The sequence below is a fragment of the Heterocephalus glaber genome, unplaced genomic scaffold (genome assembly GCF_053883595.1).
Source record: "Heterocephalus glaber isolate CG9 unplaced genomic scaffold, H.glaber_assembly_v1.0 deba00000331, whole genome shotgun sequence".
In the NCBI taxonomy this organism is placed as follows: Eukaryota; Metazoa; Chordata; class Mammalia; order Rodentia; family Bathyergidae; genus Heterocephalus; species Heterocephalus glaber.
In genome coordinates, this window is record NW_028258142.1 from 49204397 (window position 1) to 49227207 (window position 22811).

The 22811-nt window shown below is 38.0% G+C and overlaps 1 protein-coding gene across 2 annotated transcripts in view; it reads right to left on the bottom strand.

Moving 5' to 3' along the window:
- Dsg3 (desmoglein 3) overlaps nucleotides 1–22370 on the bottom strand; it is a 31939-nt gene extending 9569 nt beyond the window's left edge. Inside the window, exons 1-12 of one of the 2 annotated variants that reach the window (XM_021265121.2) lie at nucleotides 21980–22370; nucleotides 12635–12670; nucleotides 12008–12139; nucleotides 10953–11108; nucleotides 10385–10529; nucleotides 9575–9741; nucleotides 8176–8304; nucleotides 7547–7732; nucleotides 4601–4872; nucleotides 3776–3915; nucleotides 2428–2655; nucleotides 646–897 (exon numbers count right to left, since the gene is read on the bottom strand). In XM_021265121.2, the coding sequence (XP_021120780.2) occupies nucleotides 646–897; nucleotides 2428–2655; nucleotides 3776–3915; nucleotides 4601–4872; nucleotides 7547–7732; nucleotides 8176–8304; nucleotides 9575–9741; nucleotides 10385–10529; nucleotides 10953–11108; nucleotides 12008–12139; nucleotides 12635–12670; nucleotides 21980–22027 (1891 nt within the window). In that variant the 5' untranslated portion in view covers nucleotides 22028–22370. The remainder of the gene's footprint in view (nucleotides 1–645; nucleotides 898–2427; nucleotides 2656–3775; nucleotides 3916–4600; nucleotides 4873–7546; nucleotides 7733–8175; nucleotides 8305–9574; nucleotides 9742–10384; nucleotides 10530–10952; nucleotides 11109–12007; nucleotides 12140–12634; nucleotides 12671–21979) is intronic. The other variant, XM_021265122.2, reaches the window with a different exon arrangement.
- Between the last annotated feature and the right edge of the window lie 441 nt (nucleotides 22371–22811).

Sequence of the window (22811 nt, forward strand, 5' to 3'; positions counted from 1 at the left end):
GTGTGTTCAGTAAGACATTTTATTAAGTGTAAAATCTTAAAGGGAATGTGTGTTCAGGTGGTAGGCTCTTTTTTGAGGAAACGCTAGAGTAGAAAATAATTTCTAGGAGACTATGGTCTATCAAGCTAAAAGCCTACGATATCCTATCTTATTTTCTCTGAGTTTATTTGACCATGGCTCTCTTTCTTTTAGACTCTCATGAGACTGAAATATGGAGAAAACACCTGAGTACCACACATGGACTGAGAATGTGGCTCTGTGGTAGAACACTTGCCTAGCAGGCTTGATCCCTAGCATTGAAAAATTAAAATGAAGTGTCACACTAGAGGATAAAGCCATCGTTTTGACCATGAACATTACTGGTAGTATGTGAAGCACCTTCATGATTTCTTTTTCTCCCTCTTGATTCTCATGTGCTGTTCTAAATATCTGCATATATGGCTTTGCTATATTCATATATATTATTAGCAAGTGATAAGTCCAACATTTCAGATTCTTTCTGAAAGATGCCATTGCCCCCCAGCTTTGCCTACAGAATGACCAGAGAGTGGCTCTTCCCACATTTCACAGATGAGCATGGGCAGTGTAAAGGCCATTGTGAATGATGCCATGCCGTGGACAGAGGTGACAGGTTGGCATACTCACACAGCAGCAGCAAAAGCCCGAGAAGGAGCAAACCGATGGCGTCGGGCCCCAGCCTGGACAGCTGCCTCTGGGGCTGGATATGAGGGTCAGTGTTTGAACTTCTACAGGAGCCCCTGTCGTTACACTGACAGACCGTCAGGGTCAAGGTCTCCGAGGACTCGCAATTCCGGTCCTTGTTGCCTGTAACCGTGAGGGGGACTCTGTACACTCCAGGAGATATCTGCTGCTGGGCTCTTACCAGTGCCGAGGTAGCTGCAGGGAAGAATCATGCAAATCAACACAAGGACAAGGAGTCTTTGGCCCTAAAGCTAATTAATTTTGATAACAAAGCTCTGTCACAAACAGCAGGGCTGATATGGGCTGAGCAGTGAAGAGGACTGGAAGAGGTTCTCTTGGGTCAATCTGTCTGCACCCTCCTTCTTGTCCCCTGTGACACAGAGAAGCCCAGCATTCTTTGTCCAGAAGTCTCAAGTCTCACCAAGAGGATGGCAGGTGGATATCATGGAAATACAGGACCTCCTGTCCCAGACTTTACCTCTCTCCTGAGTGACTGCCCCAACTTTCAGATGCACATGTCCCCCTGAGTGTACGCCTTCCCCTGAACTCCATGCTCTGGGTCTGACTTCACAAGACTGAGTTCCAACTATGGCTGCTGCTACCTTGACAGCTCCTCTTGGTTCTCTTTCCATGAGCTGAAGGCCCGTTGGGTGCGATTCCCAGTGGTGTGGCCTGCTGCCCTTCCAACTCCTCCGCGTCAGTTATTCCTTCTTCTCCATTGCTATGTCGCCCCTTTCTAAGTTGGATCCAGCACAGTATTGTGTTGTTTGAATCATTCATGACCCCCTCATGCCTCTTGACACTGCCCAGTCCAACCTCTGTGATCTTGCCCAGCCTCACTGGGGTGGATTCCATGCTGGCCCTCTCTATTTAGCATCCTCTTCAATGGCCGTGTGTCTGGTAAATTCCTTTGGAAACAAACACTACATGTACAGCATGGAGCTCGATCCTTAACCAGGATCAGAAAGGACCAAGAACAGGAGGCCCAAGGGGACAAAATCTCTTTGGAGACTCTGACAATGGCTGATAACTATGATTGGAGGGCTCCATGGAGCACATCCATGAGAGGAAGCAAGACAGGTGCGGGAAAGAGGTAGGGGAAATGAATGAGTTTTCAAAGGATTTGAAGTAGCCCAATGGTCACTATAAAATCCAGGAAGGGAGAAGACTTACTAAGTCCTACGTCATTTCTCTGAGACTTCTAGAAACCATAGAAGATGTAAAATGAGCATGATAACAGCTAGGGGAAAAGGATTAGATTTCTTGCATTGGCTAAGGGTTTAGAAATTGCAATCCACAATGCTGTTAAGGACAGACAGGTGTCCCCATCTATGACCCCCGCTTAGCCCTACTTCTCCAAGGCTTAGTGTCTGCTCACAGTCTGTCCTGCAAGGAAAACGTTATGTACCTAGAAATCTAGACAGCTCTCTGATAAAACAGTGCCTCATTCTAATCTTTTTTTCTATTGGGGAGGTAGAAATAAACATACTAAAAATACAAAATTATTGAATGAAAGCCAGAAAATATTATGTGGTACCAACATTGTATCTTGTCATTCCTTTTCTGAAGAGAAGAGGAATTCACAAGGCTAGGATTGCATTTTTATTGCAAAGAATTTTTTCAATTATTCTTGGAAAGGACTCGCCCTCAAATGAGTTCTTATTCTTCTGGAAATATAAAGAAGCGGCATCTTTCATGTATGGAAGCAACTTCTGTTTTACTCACCATTGAGAGTTGTGATTCTCCACACAACTGGCAACTTTAGAGGTTGCTCCTCCACTGAAAATGTGTAGGAACCCATGTATCTGTCTCTTTCCAGGGCTCTTGCTGACACAACCACGGAAGGTGACGAACTACAGATTTCACCTTTTTCCAGGACAACTGGTGGACAATTGTCATTAAATCCAGGTACTTCAACATGTACGGTGCCAGTGGCAGTTTTACCCGTGTTTTCTGTAAGAATAATATTTTAGAGTTCAAAAAGTATAAAGCCTAAGAACAACAAAAAGAATCTTTAAAATTTCTCTTTCTTGCAGCCATGTTAGTGTGTCTTTTCAATATAAATTTTTTGACTAGCACTATTTCTTAATTTAATATGCTTGAAATCAAGACTTATAAGGTGATAAATTCACTGGTTATAAATGAAATCAACACAAACCCATATGGCTTTTTAAACAGTATTGATTTCATTTTTAAACAGTATGTAAATTTTTTTTGTTTGTTTCTAAAGTTTGAGTAAAAGTTTTGGGGATAAACAAATTTTAAATTTATTTTTATCACCTAACATATAAAAGTTTGGGAAAATTTTAAAATGTTGCAACCAGAAACAATAAAATAAAAATCTCTGGTTGGTGATGAATCATTTCTTTTTTACCTTAAGGGCTTTCTGTATTTTTCCCAAATGGTAATATTTTTGGTTTATAGTTTTGACTCTTCTTTAGTGTTTGTTTATTGCATTGAGCATAAATTAATTTTATACTTGGGGAAACATACATGCTCAGTAAATGGTACTTTAAAACATTCTGAAAAAGCCATTCTGGATAAGGAAATTTTATTGTTTGAGTTTTAAGTACAGAAGGTCTCTTTCTAGGTCACTCATGAAGGCACTTCACATTTGAACTAAACTTCTCTGACAGGCTTTCTCTGCTATTGAGCTCCTCTTTTTTTTGTTTTGAGACAAGGTCTTGCTAAGTTGACCAGATAGGGCTTGAACCTGTGATCTTCCTGCCTCAGCCTTCCACAGTGCTGGGATTAAAAGTGTGTGCCACTACATAATGTTCAGTAGTATAGTATCAACTATATTGATCCTCTCAAATCCAGACATTTCTGAGGATCAAAAAATCTTCCCTCAGTCACAATAAACAATAGGGACCAAAGAGAATTCACTGGTACTACAAACGCCACTGAGAAGTTAGACTTCTCAAAGGTTCTGTGGCCTCAGATTTGAGGCCTGAATCCTCTAAGATAATGGTATTTAGAGACAAAGGAAATATGTGAAATAATCATAATCCTCCTTGAAGAAATGCTAAATGGAGTAACATTTCTCTAAAAAACACTGAAATAGTTTTCTTACCGTCTATGGCCAGAACCTCAGCTGTGATTGTCTTGTTAACTATGAAAGTAGAATCCCGGGCGATGTTTTTGACAAATTTGATTTGAGCAGTTTTTGGATCAATAGTTAACAAATTGCCATCATTACGACCCATGACATATCTGTTTTATAACAGAAAAAATAATAGTTTTCTTTCAAATATAGAATGGTGCCCACTTAATGAAAATGAATCATTTCATATTTAATAACATTTAAAAAACCTTGAAATAAGAGCTTATAAAAGTGTTAGAAAATTGTCATGAAATGGATGAGCCATTTTGTAATCTTTAAACATATATTACCCTAGTTATTCAATTTTCCTCTGAAAAACAGTAAAACGCTTATGTCCTTGCTCTTTATTATACAGCTATTACTTTGCATGGTGTTCTTATATTTTAGGTTCTATCTGTCTGTCTATCTATCTATCTATCTATCTATCTATCATCTTTCTATGTTCCTTGGATTCATGTGTGATAATATTTTATCTGATGGAAACATAGTCTTCTGGCAAATTTCTAATTTTTGTAGGACTCAGCTGGAGGTGTCTGTAAAATGTTTTCTGATCTCGCTTGACAACCTAAGGCATTTATCTTAGTTTCCACTTTAACTTATGCTTATGTTAACTTTCCTTATAGCATAACACACTGTAATGATTTATCACCATGTCTCTTTCTGAGTTATTCATTTCCTTATATTTATCATCTTTATTTCTCTATTGTTGGCATACAGTTGTCTATGCATTGTGTTGTAAGAAATTATAGATTAAAACTAAGCCAAGGAATAATAAGATGTCATAAAAAGTCATACCTAACAGATGAGGCAGCCGTGTTAGTGTCTTCATCGATGGCTTGATATATTCCCACGATATAATTAATCAAGTGTTTACTACTAATGCCTTTTTTCACAGTAAACGTCTTGGAAGCAGGGCGGAATGCAATTCCTTCTTTTACATCTATGATCTGAATTATGACTGGGGTTGACTGAACTCTATATTGAGAGACTACTGACTGGTGAAATTCAGCTTTATTTTTGACAGCAATACTAAATTGCATGCTTTGTATTTGTTCATAATCTAGAGGCTGGAAGGAAAATTAAAAGAAAGGAAGTGTCACAAAAACACAGTCTGGCTAGAGGGCAGAAAGCTCTACACGGGATGCAGTGAATGGGCCCTTTTATTTCCATGAAGCAAAACAATTTCAGAAATGACTGTCACGCTGAGGTAGAGACCCCATTTAGCTTCTTAACTGCTTGAGACCTCATTTTGGTAACTATTGACAAAGCAGGGCACCTCCTTTTTAGACTAACAAAACATCATTACCGTCTCTAGGCTGTGAGGGGCTGTGGAAAGAATCCTGAATTTGTTGTGGTAACGTGGTTTGAATCTTGGTTCTGCTACTTTTTAAGAGATTTGTGACTTAGGGCATGATGTTTAATTTCTCTGATTCTCAAGTTTTCACTTTTAAAAACAAACCTTAACTCATCAGGTTGTTGTGGGGATGGAACAAACGAAGGCCCACAAAACATTTCTATAAAGGGCAGCCGTGGCACAGAATACTCACTGGATTCATGGGCGATGTCTTTCATGACTTACAGAGTCCCAGGTGTGAAGGCAAACTGCCCTATCAACCTGGGTTGGCACCAAAGTCCCTGGCCAGCAGTGAGTGCGTGTCCCACCAACTCCTCATGGAATCGTTTTCAGATGGCCTTGCATGATAAATATGTTTGACCTTCTTAACAAAGTGACCCAGAACCAGGCCTGAGAAATTCCAGAACAACCTTTCTCATTCAGTAGTCTTTTTTTAAAAATTGTTTTTGGTAGCAGGGATTGAACTCAGGTCCTTGCGCTTGCGGGGCAGGCGGTGGAATCACTGAGCTAAATCCCCGGCCCTTTCTTTTTTTTTTGAGGATGATAAGGAAATACTAATTTTGGTTGGATTTGTTTATCACTAAAAATAAAATTGAGGCAAGAGATGCGGATTTGAGTTTTAACTTTGCAATGACTGGCTTTGTGCGCTCAGCATTTCCTAGGGGAAGAAAATGATATGTAAACTTCGTATTATACTATGACAGGTAAGAGAAGATGGGATTATAGAGCCTGTGTGTGAAAGTGAGAGATTACTCCTACTTGGGAGAGTCTGGAAAGTTTAGGTTTGAGGAGGGCTTGGCAGGAGGCTGAGAGTTATCCAGGCAGAGGTGAAAGCACTAGCAAATGCCCCCAGCCTTGCAGTAGGTGAGAGGAGACATGCTGGCTGCAGATGGTGAAGGCGCCCTTCATTTTGAAGGACAGCAGTTGGCTACCGGTTAGAGTCACTGCTGTGGACTTTACGACCCTCTGCTGCCTGGGCAATGAGTTACCCATAGTCCCACTGAGCCACTCGTTCCTCCATTTTTAGTGTCTAGGAAAAGTTGGTCTAGATAGGATTGAGAGACACTTTTTCGGTGAGGAAAGGTTCCAAAGAGAAAAGTAAATAGTATGAACTGTTTCTTTTTTTTTGGTACTGGGGATCGAACTCGGGACCTTGCGCTTGCGAGGCAAGCGCCAGAACCACTGAGCTAAATCCCCGGCCCATATAAACTGTTTCTTAAGAAAAATGTGGTGGACTGGTGGCAGTGTGGAGAGCAAAGTCAAGTAGAGGGGTAGGGACGTCTATTTGGAGACGCTGCAGCTGTCTAGGACAGAGGAAGCAAGGCTGGACTAGAGGACAGGTGGTTAGAAGGTAGAGGAGGGTGATGCTTTACTGGTAACCTCTAGGCAGAGCTTGGTGGCTGGCTGTGTGTTTGGAGGAAATGCCATGATTGAAAGATGGCATCCAGAATTCTAGTTTGGATGACCCCAAAACATGAGATAGAACTCTCTCATTTCTGAGCATGCTGGGAGTTTAGAGCAAAACCCTTACAAGTAAGGATGGTGGTAGTGATCTCTCTGAAAAGTAGAACAAAAAGAAACTGCACAGCTTCTTGCAGCACCCGTGATAAGGGAACATTATGGGTCTGTCATCCCACTGGACTTAAATGGTTAGAAAAAGACGCTCCCACATGGCCCAAAGTCCTATGTCAAAGAATGTCACCAGATAGTCATTGTTCCTTCAGGCCTATACCATATCCAGCCAGAAATGTCTTTGCATTATTTTAGATAGGGCATATTTTAGATCTGTCATAGTGAAATATGCTAAAGGGAAGCTTTATTTTTTATCTTGCAGATTTTGTTCATACATTCTTGATTTCTAGAAGAAGTTGTGTTTTTTCCCTCTGATGACTGTGGCTAACTCATCTAAAACAGTTGTACAGGGCTGGAGATTTAGCTCAGTGGTTTTGCCACCTGCTCTGAAAGGACAAGGACCCGAGTTTGATCCCCGGTACCAAAAAATAAAAACAAAAACAGTTGTTCAAGCTCACAAGCCATATTTTTGCCTCCATCTATTTGCCTCTTTTCCTAGCTTTGATCTAAATGCAGATGGTGAATTTGATTTGGTCAGGAAATGTGTTTTGCTTTCTCGGGATGAAAGCATGCACACCCATACACACACGTGTTAGTATATGTGTGTTGACCACTGAAAGTGTGTTAGCTTCAAAAGGAATGAACCAGCATATTAAGAGAGGTCTTTAGGTAACATGGTTATGGGATAATTTAAAAATTTCTAGGTACTTTTATATGTTTATAGGATGAAGTGGTATTGTTATTGATAAAGTTTATTTGTAGAAATGGTAGTTTGGGTCAAATAGTCTGTTTTTAAAAGGAAACTGAAGCCTTACCTTTACCACTTTCAGGATGCCTTCATTGGTCCTTGGGTCAGTTTCTATTTCAAACCACTTCCCTTCATTTCCAGAGGTAAAGAAATACACGGCCAACCAATTATCTGTATACTCTTCATCCCAATCTGTCACTTGAAATCGAAGTAAGTCAGAGCTTACAGTATTTTCCTCAATACGTGCTGAATACTAAAGAGGAGAAAAGCCAAATTTAAGAATCAATGCAAGGTTTTACCTAAAACGATTATATTTGTTTTAAATGGTATTATCACTACTTCTCAAATTACGTATTGTCTGCTTCTGAGTTCCTGAGTTTCTTTTCTCTCTTTCTTTCTCTCTCTCCGCCTCCACCCCCACTGTGGTGACCACTATGAGGCCCAGATTGGCCTTCAACTCACTATGTAGCCCAGGCTGGCATCAGACTCACAGTTCTCCTGCCTCAACCTCCTGAGTGAGATTCGGGACTACAGGTGTGTGTGTCAATACACCGAGCCTATGAATTCTTATATTTTAAAAAACCTTATTTTTAAAGAAGAGTGCAGAAAACATAAAAGCCAATAAGTAGGAAAATACTGAATTTAGATGGGTGTGTGTGTGTGTGTGTGTGTACTTTCAAGGAACAGTGGGTGTACCTGAGAATATTTAAGCACTGGGAAATTGTCGTTGACATCTTTCACTTTAATATCGCATTCACATTGAGTTGACAGTCCTACTCCATCCTGGTCTGCACCACTCACAACCAGCCGATAGCTGCTAAATTGCTAGATTTGGAGAAAAAAAATCATTATTAATCTTCCAAGGATATGAATGGCCCCTCCCTGCTTTCTATGGGTAACGCAGGGTAAATATGCACAGTTAGTTGTCCGTGAGGGAAGAGGTTTGTGTGGCTCTAGAAGACTGGGTGGAAATCTTGAAGGGGCTACAACATGTTTTCTCTTTGGTAAGTGTCTGATGGCAAGGCTGTATGCTTAGAGCAAAAATGGGCAATGAGTATGGTGGGGTGATTGTCTGAGGGAAGCTTGCTTGGGTAGCATCCCTGCTAATCTGCTGGTAGCATCGTTTGTACAAAAGCAATCCCGAGTTATAGGAGATAGTCGTGGTAGGGATGGATGGTGGTGAAGAGATGGGGCCAAAAGAGAAACAGGATTTTCTGGTGTTCTGAAAGTGGGGAAAGGAAAAGCCTAGGTAGAAAGTAGGACATCAGGATAGAGAAGACATTTAAAAAAGTTAATGGAGTACTGCTCAGCCATAAAGGAAGATAAATTTGAGACATTTACAGCTAAATGGATGTACCTTAAGGCCATACTCTTCAGTCAAATATATAGGACACACGTGTGAATACTGAATTGCTTCTCTGATGCAAGAAACTGAAGATGTAAATGAGGACCAAGATGTATAATGGCTATCACGAAATCGGAAGAAAATGTTCAAAGGCAAAGAGGAAGCAGGGAGGGGGACAGAGGAGAGGAAAGAGGGGAAAGAAAAAAAATTGAAGGTAAGAAGGAAAAAAAGGAAACGAGCTTATGTATATAAGGAGTGGTGGAGGGGTGGGGGGCCAGGGGAATGGGGAAAAAAAAAGAATGAAGATACATCATGTAAAGGTAGAAATTCCCAAGGGTGAATGTGATCATAAGGTATATCTAAAGTGTACTGATAAACTCAATAAAAAAATTCTAAACAAAAAAGGATGACACCAAAGAAGGCTTTACTCCAGGTAGGGATTTCTCCTTTTATCTAACAATTTTCCTACGCACAGTGCAGTCTTTGTCCAGTATGCCAGTGCCTTCTGTTGCTCTCCCACTGTAACCTCCACTGCTATGTGTTGGGTACTCTGCACTGTGCAGGTCCCGGGCCTACATCCCACCCCACAGAATCACACCAAAGGAGGTAAGCACTGCGCCTGGATTGGACCAGGGAATATCTGGCAACCTCCTTTTCTTCCTCTAATTCCTAGATGAAAGGGAATCACCTCTCTTCAGTTTCTTACAGTGAAACCCTTTATTTTTAAATGGTCTCAGTGACTTGCTTTACCTCTCGATCGAGACCATTGGTCAAAGTACGGACTTCTCCAGTGTTTCTGCTTATGAGGAACGTGGGTGTTCCTGTGGGCTCCTGGGAGACGATTTTGAAGGCGATTTTAGAGTTCAGATGGTTTGGCTCATCTGCGTCTGTGGCATTTAGTATCATCACCAGCGAGTCTAGGAATACAGGAAAATGTTCATTAAAGAATACATAAAGATCAGCATTATGCTCACATTAAATATTTACTGCAATCTCACATTGATTTTCAAGAGTTCAAAGCTACCTCTATGCACAGAAATTACTTGTCACTTGTGATATCCGTTTCTGTGTCTCTCAACCAGGCAGAACTGTGCCACCTTCCACAAAAGTCTTCCAGTTCTCCCGAAGCCTTGGCTTGATTTTTTTTTTTCTCTCTTTATGACTTCCCTTGATGGGATGGCCTTATGATTCTCCTCCTTTTTCCTAATGATCCAAGTAATGTATGTCTCTGTCTCTTAAACCTAAAACACCCCAACCTGTACACTCAGGCCATCTAAGTGTGCCTCTTCAGGTTTGTGACTACCTGCTGCTCATGTAGCTTGTAGACCCAGAGAAAGGTACTATCAACCTCATAGAAGACTAGAAATACAATGGTGGTGGATTATTAGCTCAACCACAAATTTTAGAAAGGAAGAACCATGTTCTGTTTTGATGAGTTTGTTTCTGCAAAATGATTGAAGAAATTAATAGAGTAAGTTAGTTTGTAAAAATGATAAACTATAGTGATACTTGTAATTGAAAAACGGATGAATTGGAAGTGGTAGATACTGCAAGACTTACTTGAAGCACTGTTTTCTTCAATTTCGCCCTTGAATATTCTTTGTGAAAATACTGGAGCATTATCATTAACATCTAAAATTTTGACCGTTAGTATAAGCGGTTTCTCTACATCTTGTCCTAGGACACTTAGAGCTCGACACGTGATCTAGGAACAGAAGGAATGCTAATGATTACTCTACCCAGTTAATCTGCATATTATTAAGACTAGGAGAAACAAGGCCTCTGCTGGCATGTCCAGAACTTTTGTGTAAATAAGAAAAACCCTCCCAGAAAGGGTGGAGAGAATGAAGAAGACACTCACGCTTGCCACTGGGCAAGTTGCCCCTTCCTCCTGGCTGAGGAAGCTCTTGGCAAGCAGCACGCTGGATTTTGGCCCTCATCCATGTGCCTTCCCTGTAGGTAATCAAAGCCCCAGTGGAGGTTCTTTGTAGAAGGACTCATGTTATTTTGGTGGATCGATTCATGCACTCATATCTCTTCCACATTAGCCAGTAAAAGAGTCACTTTCTGAAGCCATGGACTGTGATACAAGGGGAAGGGAGACCTGATGCTGAGTACACAGACTTACCAGGAAGCTTGGGGTTTCCTCTCGGTCAACGATGGCTGTTATATTAATTTCACCCGTGTTTGGGTTAACAATAAAGATTCCAAAAGGAGGCTGATCAATTCCCACCCCAGAAATTCTATAGGTAATTTTCTGGGTTGTTTGGAAATCTGAAGTAATCTGTAACCAAAAATATTAAAAATGTTAAGGTGATCGTCACTCAGGCCTTTTCCTTCCCCATTCTCTTCCATCTCCACAGTCTAAAGTCATTTGTTCACTCGATCCCCTCTTTCTGACACCATAGTCTTTCCTTTTTGCTTTATTAGATGGTAGGAAGATGAAATAAAGTTAAGGTGGTGCTCTTGTTGACAAGTTTTGACCAGTATATGTTAATTATTTTGGCTTTAGAATGTTTGCTCAGATTATGACCACTGCGGTGATGTTAAAATGTTGAGAGATGAACAGGGGTGTAGCTCAGTGACACAGCACTTGGTTCCCATGTGCAAGCCTTGAATTTTATCCCAAGCACCACAAAAAAATTGTTGAGAAGGTTGTTTATTTAAGTTTAAAGAAGAGGAAATGGAAAAGGGAACACAAGAAGGGGTCAAAATACGTAATAAGGTGAATTGCTTTTCATTATTAAAATTTTAAGCCTTTTACTGAGATGATTTCAAATCTATACACAAAATTAGAATAATGTACTAACCTGACACATCTCATCACCCAGTTTCAACAATTATTCATACATGGCCAATCCAATGTTTACTCCAAACTCTCTAATTGTTTTACCTCTCTGTATTTTTCCTAATACTTTGTTAGAATCTGGATCCATGTAGGCTTATACATTAAAATTGGTCAACAATGTTTCTTAATTTTATGGTTTAAGTCTAGGAATTATAGTTCTTCCACCTTTTTTTTTCTTACTTTTGTTATTGTTTTACTTTTTGTTAGAGATAGTAGTTCATTTGTTCTGTGGACTTCCCCGTCTGCATTTGCTAATTGGAATTACCATATTATTTTAATTTAGGTATAATACGTTTATTCTAAAAACCCACACTGGCCCTGCTAGCATGACTTGCCTTGGCAATGGGGTTTCTTTTGGAGTTGTCTTCTCTTTCTCTGCAGGGCGTTGCAAATTTCACCCACTCTCGTTTGTGCCTTCTTTTCCCCTGTTGAACTGCTGTCTCATCTTCTCCATGGGGCTCTTTTGTCTGATGTAAAAAGAGTTCCATTTTGTCATGCATATTGAGGGAATTTTTGCTTTGAATAATGGTTATGGAGACCTATATTGAGGAACGCCCTAGGTTTTAAGATATCTAAGACTGTTAGATGCTCAATTTACTCTGACGCTTTGTCAAAGAAGAAACTTTAAATAACTAAGACTCTTACAAAGCTTTATGATTCCTAATATTAGCTATTCATCCTATTTTATATATGTTTTATATACTGTACAATATGTAACTGTTCTAGACTTATAGGCTATGACCTGGTGATTTGTTTAGGTTAAGAAAAAGAATGCATGAGATAAAGTATAATACTAACAAGTACAGATGATTCTTTCTAAATATTTATGGGTTAGTTGCTAGAATTTTAACTTTATATATTTTTACAATTATCAAATAATTTTAAACATTATGTTTCTGAAATACAATTTTAGTTTAACAAAGTCTTTATTTTAATCACAAAACATTTTTCTAATACTTTACCTCTATCTGTAATTCTCCATGAACCAATACAAAGACCTGTAGAAAATTAAATAGAATCAAGTTATATGTGCATTCTTCAAATAAATAATTACATAAAGTTAGCAATCTTGATTGTTATAGTCTATGGTTCCTATTATAGTTTGTTTCCATTTCTGAAGAGTCAGGTTTGGAGAAGCAGTATTCAGGGTATAAATTCCTACCGGTGAGAGGACTATTACTCTCCATATAAACAAGTTATTCCAGTTTTTTAATCTGACAATAGAATTTCAGTAATATAAAGAAGGACCTAGTGGACTTTGTACAACTCTGCCTAGCAGCCGGTTGTAGTAACCAAACATTTGTTATGTGGTTGTTCTATAAATGGCTCTCAGAAGCCATGGAGGGCATTGCTTTGGGAAACAAGGATAATTGCAACAAACTTCAGAAAGTGGTCATGGAAAGTGGTTATTAAAAACCAGTGCCTACCCACCTGATTTAAACCAAGCCAAGCCCAGATTAGCTGCAATTATAGGACATTTTCTCTAGTCGGATGAGAGTGGAGAGGTCAGAATGGAGCTGCTCTGCTTTAGAGAGTGGAACTTTTTATAAAAGATGGGGAGAGGACTGCCTCACAAGCACAAGGTACTGAGTTTGATCCCTGGTACCAAAAAAAAAAAAAAAAGATGGGGAGATACTATTCCAATCTCAACTACTGTTTGCCGTGAGACATGGATCTCTTCATCTCTTCCTTATATTTCAATTTAAATGTTGAGCTTAATTTTCATACTACTGGTATGAAAAAAATTAAATGCAGAAAGAATGAAGTCAGACAGGCTAGGAACTTCACTTTCTCAAGACGTTACAGGACCTTCATCTGTACCATTTCCATGTTGCCTTCCACCTGAAAAACGTTCCCCTTTCCTCTCTCTCCACTTTAATATTACTCATCCTTTAAGAATCTTTCATGTCCCAACAAACTCCACCAAACTCTCCTTACTCATGTCTCCTTTTCTGAGTTTGTTCATCTTATACACCAAATTATGCAGTTTAGCCCATGGTGGCTTACCATGTTTATTTATTTACTTTTGTTTTTTTTGAGACAGGGTCTCGCTATGTATTCTAGGCTGGCCTTGAATTTGTGGTGATCCTCCTGCCTCAGCCTTCCTAGGGCTGGGATTACAGGCATGGGACACCATGCCAGGCCCATGGCTTATTATTGCTTATTGTTATTTGTGCATTAAAACATTTCCCTGCTAAACCAAGAGAATGGAAAACTTTCCAAATCAGTGTTTTTATATTATTTTTGTTTTTTTCCCTCAGCAGATGTTTAACAGTGATTTGCTGATCTGCTGATTATGTGTTTTGAAGTAAATGTGGTAGGAAAATTATTGCAGAAACTAAACCAGAAGAAAAAAGGAGAAGAGATATAATAGTAGCTAATGTTTCTTATGTGACTTATTAGTTTTTATTCAGAGATTTATATTTATTATCTCATTTAATATTTACAGCAGCTGCCTGAAGGAGGGTCTCTTGTTATAATCTTAATTTTTTTGGATGAGGAAATGGAAATATAAGATAATAAATGCAGTACATGCCCTTGTACATGGTTCTGGTAGAACCAGGATTTGAACCTCAGCAACCTGATTCCAGGTAGTGTACATCACCACTATACCAGATTCTAACAAAAGTTGTCACAGACACATAAAAACAAAAACGATAAGAACAAAAATCCCCAGATAGTGATGGGAGGAAGGTTATATGGGAGTCAGTTTAGATTTATGTCTGACCAAAGGCTGTGGTTGCTCTTCAAACAATGAAGATTTATTACACTGTTTATTTTCAGAGGTTTTAATGAATAGGCCAGTCCAAGGGTGAACCAAAGGAGTAATTATGTCAGACATAGGATGTTGGTAGTCTTCCATTCTAAACATTTCAGCTGAAAATCTGATTTCAAAGAGCGTGTGCTCAAGTGGTCATGAAAACGAGCCTCTAGAACATGCCTCAAAATGATTTTACAACACTGGACCTCTTTATTAGGCAATGCCATGGATTACTCGGGAGGAAAGACCAGAGCAATGCAAGAATTGAACAACTCCTTTCTTAAATCATAAGAAGCATAAGAAGACAGACTCAGCCATGTGTGAGGGGAGGGATGGGCCAGGACTGCTCCTCTTTACAGGAAAACTGGAGTCATCCCGAAAATATGAATCATGTTGCTACTAGTCCTACAGAGAAAGGCTCTTCTAAAAGATGTGAAGGTGCAGTTTCTGTTTTCCTGGGAAGCAGAGGGAAAAACTAATTCTCCTAAAAGATGGAGAATTAACATTGTAGACAGTTGTTTCTTTTTAAAAATATTTCCATAGAAATTAGAGCACTTAAAGGAATGAATTTGTTTATTCTAAATCATTACTCTTTCCTATCTTTTAAAGTCAGATCATTAAGATGTCCCTTCATTTTAGGAAATAATGTGAAAATGTGGTGGATTTTTTTTCCCTCTAGGAACACAACGGTTGTTGGTAAGAAACACTGCTGAAAGTTACAATGTTCTTTAGATATTTGGACAATTCTTTTTTTTTTTTTTTTTTTTTGCTATTTGGGATTGAACTCGGAACCTTGCACTTGCAAGGCAGGTGGCAGAACCACTGAGCTAACCCCCCCGCCCTAGATATTTAGAAATACGACCACAGACTTACATTGTTTAGAATGGTATTTTCTAAGAAACTTATTTTAGTTAATACCTACATAATGGTTACTTATCTTAGTCTTCCAGTATAATTATTTTGATTATTGTAAAACAATTTTTTGACAAATAAAAATTATGTAAATTTATCATGTATAGTACATTGTCTTTTTTCCTTTTTCTCAGTACCAGGAATTGAACTCAGGGCCTCACGCTTGCCAGGGACTTGAAAATATGTCCACATTGTGGGATGGCTACGTTGAGCAAATAAATATTGAAATAGTTTCCTAATAATTTAAATCAACTAAGTTGTCTCTTTTGGTAGCCTGAATTGAAAATACTAATGTGGAAAAAACATCCATTATCTTGAAAATTCCTGTACTTTTATTTCTTCTTGTTTCAAGCTTATTTTGTAAATTTTGATTATATGATTTTTTAAAGCACTGATATAGGCTAAATGCTTTGCTTTAGACAGGAATTAAAATATTAGATTAAAAGCAAATCTGATTATTAATAAGAAAGCATAAAGATAAGTAATTTGATATCTATATGCCCTATTTGCTAATAAAAATGAATATAGTTGTATCATTAACATTCTTATTGAATAAAATATGTACACAAAAAAGTATAATTTGAGGATATCTATGGCTAGATTTATTATATTTCATTGTATTGGTACATGTGTGTGGTACATGTTTAGATTCTTTGTGGGCAATTGGTACCTGTACGTAATACATCTTAATTCCACTTTTTATTTTATTTTATTTTTTTGGTACTGGGGATCGAACTCGGGTCCTTGCGCTTGTGCAGCAGGCGGCGAAACCACTGAGCTAAATCCCCGGCCCTTCATGCCACTTTTTTATCCCCTTTTCCTTCCCTCCTTACTTCTTCCAACTACCTCTTGATCCCTTCCTTTTTACATTCCTTGAGTACAGTTGGTACATGTACATAATTCATTTTAATTCCTTTTTCCAACCCCCCTTTCTCCCCTCCCTCCTCCTACTTGGATAGATTTTTAAAAACCATTTGAAATAACACCTGCTATTTTACTTAGCCAAGATTTTGATTAGTTACCTCAAACTTTAGCGTTGGAAGGGGCAGATCATTGGACTATGGATCAAATGCAGGGGGCCGGTTCATTGGGCTAGGCCAAGACTGCTCTTCCCTTCGATACAGTGGGAGTGAGCATGGGTCATACCTGTTCCCCTTGGGGAAGTTCATAGAGTGAATTATATAATTCAGAGGAATCACTCAAGTCTTAAATGTGATTTTGTATTTATTCATTTTTGGGGGAAAATTTTCATATGTAGGTTTCACTCTTACAATGGATGAGATACAATGATTGTGAATGTGTCAGATCACAGAGATCATTTGGTACATGTTTGATAAGCAAATGACATAATGTGAAATTCAGAAGAAATGAGTGGTGTATCTTCCCTGATTTCTCCATATATATATATATATATATATATATATATATATTTATGCTCCTCCACTTATGATGGAGTATGTCCTCATAACCTCATCATAGGTTGGAAGTAGGAAGTTGAATGTGCATTAATATACCTAGCCTAGTGAACATCATGCTTAGCCTAGCCTGCTTTAACCATTTTCACAACACTTACATTAGCCTACTGTTGGGGAAAACGTCTTAACACAAAGCTTATTTCATAATAGAATGTTGACTACCTCGTGTAATCTACTGCATATTGAACTGAGTATGAAAAACATATGATTGTATGGACATGCTTTCTCATCATAAAGTTAAGAAGTTTTATTTATTTATTTACTTTTGGTAGGTTTTTTTGATACAGGGTTTGCATTTCTAATCCAGGTTGGCCTCAAACTCATGATTCTCCTGCTTCCACCTCTGAAAGTGTCAGGATTGCAGGCATGCCCTGCCCACACCTGACAAGAGTTGAAAAATTTTCACCATTTTAAAGTCAAGCCATCATAAATCTGGAATGTTTCAGTGAATTTTTAAATTTTAGTTTTCCAAAGTATTCTATAAACTTTGCATTCATCAAGATAAATTCCTTAATTGGATAAAATTATGTATGCTTAAACACTTAGAAATTATTTGATTGCAAACAATTCAATTTCCAATAACTGATTTGTAAACTCAATTAATTTAGAATGTACAACTTTGTATCATGACAGGGATGTTAAGAAAAACAAATGCCCTTGGATCCTATCAAATGCTCCATTTGAGTGCTGTGCAGTATGTAGTCACATGTGGTAATATAAAACTGGACACTGGATCTTGAATTTGAATCCTAGATGCAGCTATGTACCAACTGTATAACTTGGGAATATTACTTAATTCTTCTGTTTCCTCATCTGTCATCTAGGAATAATCATCCTACCTGCTTTATAGGTATGTTTTGAGGACAGAATGAATAGGAATAAAGCACATACATTAGTCCTAGTCCATAGTAAGTGCATTTTAGTCCTGGCCCATAATAAGTGCTTAATAAATGTTGAACATTTCTGTCACCAAACCAAGAAAAAAAAGAAAAAGGAAAGAAAAGTGTACAAAAGAGTTACTTTGATTAATGTGAAGTGCCTTATTGTTATTTGCCATCAAGGCACACAAGAACACTTTCTTTCTTGGGTGAAGAAACAGTGCTCCACTGCACAAGTGTTTAGGCTGTTCCTTGCACAACTCCAGAGGGGACTGTTCACACTGTAGCCTTTGTGAACACACCTACTGGAGCTGTGCAGCACACAGCCTGGAAGCTGTACAGCAGTCCTGTAAGAAAAGTGTGTGCATTAGATAGGTCCCATTATTCATCATGTAATTGTAGATAGTAACCAATTGCCCAGATAATTACCTCGTGAGGAGCTTCTCAAACCAAGCTCTCACCTTAGGCTACTAGACTGACTCCTTACTGGAAAGGAAAGGCCGAAGGCTACATCTATGAGAAACCTCACGGACATTGAGTGTCCTAGTTCCAGATGAAAACCGGTTTCAGGTATTAAGCAAGTAGGAGTACTAATTGGGAGAAATGATTACATCTTTCCCAACTTCTGCCCAAGTCAGGCAGGGCTGAGTAAAATCCCTTGGCAAGATTATTCTGATTGATGAATCTTTACTTTTGGAGAGGTTCAGTAGCAAATTTATCTTCATATATTTATGAGCAGTGGAAACCATTGTTTCATTGATCAAGGGAAGAAAATATACCTCAAAGAATTTTCTTTTGTTAAAATGGGTCATTTAGCCTAAAACCTTTTTCCTAAACATTTATTTTTGGGATGTTCTATAAAAGAGATGGTGGCAGACAGTTTTACTATATTTAGAATATGCTCTAAACACAACTTGATATTTAAATTATTTTTTCCTTATTTTCCCATATCATCACCAATTTAAAAATTGTAGTAAAATGTTTGGGTTTCAAATATCTCTATTAATTTCATGAGTAAAGTTCTACATAATATAGTAACATGAAATTAGACAGTTCGTTGTTCAAATGTTTACAGGAATGTTATATGACAAAATGATTTTGTGAACTGTAAAACATTGAACCATGGTTTCCTTCGAAGGCTAATTCTTTCAAAAGATTAAATCTCTAAAAATAAGCATTTTTAACTGTAAAAATAAGCATTTTTAACTGTAAAAATTTTTTTATCTTGTAGTGTGGGAAATGGATCAGATAAGCATAAGAAACTAATACATATTACATTTTCAAACAATAGGCAGATGTTCCTCATGTGGTCCCTTCCCAAATAATTCATCTGGAAACCTGAACGGCTGAAATTTTAAGAAAATCTCCATTTTAAAATGTTATTTTCCCATTTCCACCATTATATTCATTTAAAATATAGCTTCTAGTTTTTTCCTGTCAGTTTAAAAAAATTAACCTCACAATTATTTTTGACAGACTTTAACTCAAGACAGTAGAAGTCCTTTCCTGACTTACTAATGTTGGTGATCATTTAAAATAGTGAGTTACAATATTAAGAAGCTATCAAAAGTCATTATTATGAAAACATTACACATAATAAATGTTAGAATCTTTGCATTTCTTGAAGTGCTTTTTTTGCACATGTGGCTGCTCTTTTGAGTGGGTGGGGATGGGGTACAGCTGTTTTTATTTGACGGGAGGCCACAAGGCCTGCAATGAGTCAAGAACACAGCTATAGGTTCACACTTATGACTTTGCTGCTACATCTCACCTTACTAGGTACCCCTGGATGGGCGTTGGGTGGCAGAATTATTTCAAAATCTCCAGTCAGGTCTTCCAACTTTCAGATCCCACCCTTCAATAACAAAAGACGTGCTTTCCTACTCAACAATGATTTTGAGAGCATTGCTTTTTGTTCCCCATAACCACACTATTTCAAAACTCTGGGTGGCTCCCCATTTCTGAAAGGATTCCGTTTGTCTTCACAGAATGCACCTTTCAACCTCACCCTCATCTAGCTTTTCTGTTCATGTTCAGATTCTCCAACACAAACTCTGATTCCAGTCAAACCAGTGAGTCTTTGCCCCTATGCAAATCCTTAACTATACCTGTCTTTGCTTGTGTTCATCTGAAAACTGAAGTTGCCTCCCTTTGGCCCATGTCTGTTTATCAAATCTCAAATCTCACTGAATCCACAGTCTTATTTGCCTCCCTCACTCTTGACTGACACTGCTTTCTGCTAACAGAATTAATTGCAGACCACTACTGCCTAATAGAAATATAACCAGATCCAGAAATGCCAGCCACATACATAATTTAAAAATTTTTGGTAGTCATATTTAAAAAGTTAAACAATAGTAAAACTAAACAACATATTTAATCTAATGTATCTGAAATGCCATCATTTCAATATGTAATCAACATGACATTAATGATTTATCTTTTGTTCTTTTATTCATATTAAATTCTCAAAATGCAATGCATATTTTACACTTAAGAGCATGTCTCACCCTCAGACCAACTACATTCTGAGTGGTTAACAGCTGCATGTGACTAGTAGCTGCCATATTGGATACCTTAGACTACTCATTTTAATTTTGTTTAAAGTTACTGCATATTGTTGTTCAAATAGCCTCTGTGTGAGAGCATGTGTATGTGTGTGTGTGTATGTGTATGTGTGTGTGTGTTTGTAAAATTTTTCTGAGTGGAGGAAAATGTCTATGTAGCACAGTTTCCCTCCTAAATGAGCATTATAGGAGAACTGAATGAGATTTTATAGTTTGAGAGACTTCTTTCAGTCATTTCTTCATTCTTCAAACAACTGTGTGCCCTCTATAAGAAAGATATCTCAAGTTACTGTAGGATAAGAGGGGTGACTGAGAGTTCTTCATAAGTTAAAGCAGAGAAAAAAGTACCCTGAGTCATGACGATTCAATTCGATGTCCTTATTATCATACTATGTCCTTATTATAATACTACTCTGGCTTCCCTGGCTGTATCTCCCTTAATTTCCTGAGTTTACTCACTGGTTTTGACCTATGGGTTATCTGCTACCTGCAGTTTAGTCCATCACTTTCCCATCTGGAGAGGTGGAGAAGCCATGCAGCTATCATATTTTTCTATTCTTGAGTTAAATAAAAATCACTGGGAAACCAAAATGCTCATATTATCATAACTCAAGCGGTCTTAAGACTGGGTGATGCTCATCTTCTGTTCAAACATTCTTATGAGGGAACACTGGAAAATTTTACCACATAAGGCAGCCTATTGTAGACAACTTCAATTTTTAGAAAGCTTTTCTTTTTGTAGTGTTGGGCATTGAACTCCAGACCTGGTGAATGCTAGGCAAGTACTCTATCAACTGAACTATATTTTCAGCTCCAGAATGTTCTTTGTGGACATCTAGTTTCCTGTAACTTCTGGAAGTCCATTTATCTCAATTTTTTGAGGTGAGATAATGAAGCAACCTGATATCTAGGCCAACCAAGGTTATCATAGACAACATGAGGGTTAATATTTAAGAATTTAAAAAATATTCATCTGTAGTATTTAACTGTTTGAATATCTTCATGTAATGGATAATATTGTCACTTATTTTTTTGTCACCCATTAATACCTAAGCTAATGCCTTTCTCTTCAGATTCCACTTCTGTTTTAGACAACACTGTTTACAACTTTGCTCATCAACAGAAGTGCTGGGGTTATAAAACGTTGTGCATCTTTTTTCCCCTCAAAGGCTTAATGTGCTCTGCACATAATGATTAAACTTAAAAACTGCTTCCTTAATCCTCCCAACTTCTCTGGAGTCAAATTCAGTTTGATTTTAATTCAACGGTCTTTTAAGTATGTTAAAAACATGTCAGGTATCAAGACCAGGCACGCAGAGTTCTCACCCATATAGTTAATAAGAGACACGTAATCTTAGGAAATAGATGTGTCTTTGCTCTCTCTTATGTGTTTCAGTTTTTGTGTTAGGAAAATGAATAAAAGCATAAGTTTGAAGAAAATAAAGGTATTGTGGAAATAAAATCTTCTAGGAATACTTGATTCACGAACTAAAGGAAGACTAAATTTTTACTGTAAAATCCATTTCTTTTTGGTTTACTTTTCTTTGTAAAATACAGCCTTTAAAAACAGCAAGGAAGAAATTGGAAATCATCACAATTTTGTCATACAACGGTTTTAGAATTTATAATATGAATTCAGTAATCAGTTATAATGTTACCTAATAAGGAAAGAAACAGGGAGAGCTTGAAACTTTTAGGAAAAGACATGACTTACCATTAAAATGGCCAGAGCCCGGATGGGCTTGGGGACGAGCCAAGCCATGGTCTCTGTTCCCTGGAGAACAAATCCAAGAGAGCCTCCGTGGCGGCCCTCCCAGCCCTCTGTCCCCAGAGGATAGAGGATGTCACCTTCCTGCAGCAGAGCCTCTGCAGCCTGGCGCAGGAGTCCAAGGTGGCCTTCTCGAGGGCTCCTCCCCAACCTCACCCAAGGATTGGTCTCCTCAGAAACACTTGCATCACTCTTTCCCCCAGGTAAAAACTGAGACACACCTCAGTTCCTACAGCAATGAAATCCTTTGTTGTGAGCTGAAAGAGCAGTTCTCAGGCTAAAGACAAAGTTGAATAGGAAGGTACCAGATGAATAATCAACTAATCATGGTGTGGAAGTGCAAAGCTAGCCCTGACTACACTGAAAAGGAATTTGGTTGGCTTCTCATGGTTGGTTACAACTAAAACTGAAAAGCAAAATGAAGCATATAAAAATCCCCCAAAATCCACTTGTGGAAGAGCCCTTATTTTGAGCCTGAGTATGTGAGTAGAGCTACCGTTAAATATATTAAGTAATAATGAATCTTATTGAAAGTATTTACAAAGAAAAAAATCACATCAATCAAATATTAATGCAAAGTTTGAATAAAAACAATTAGAAATAAAGTTGAAGTGAACAGTTCTATGGTGCCTTTGATATTTGAAATATATGGTGTATTGTAAAATCAGATTTCTGATAATATCTAAATGACATCTTTCCTATTGTACTTATTTTCAGCTACAAGTTTAAAAAGAGCAGATTGACAGGCCAGCAGGTTGTCTTTGTACTTTCCTAATTA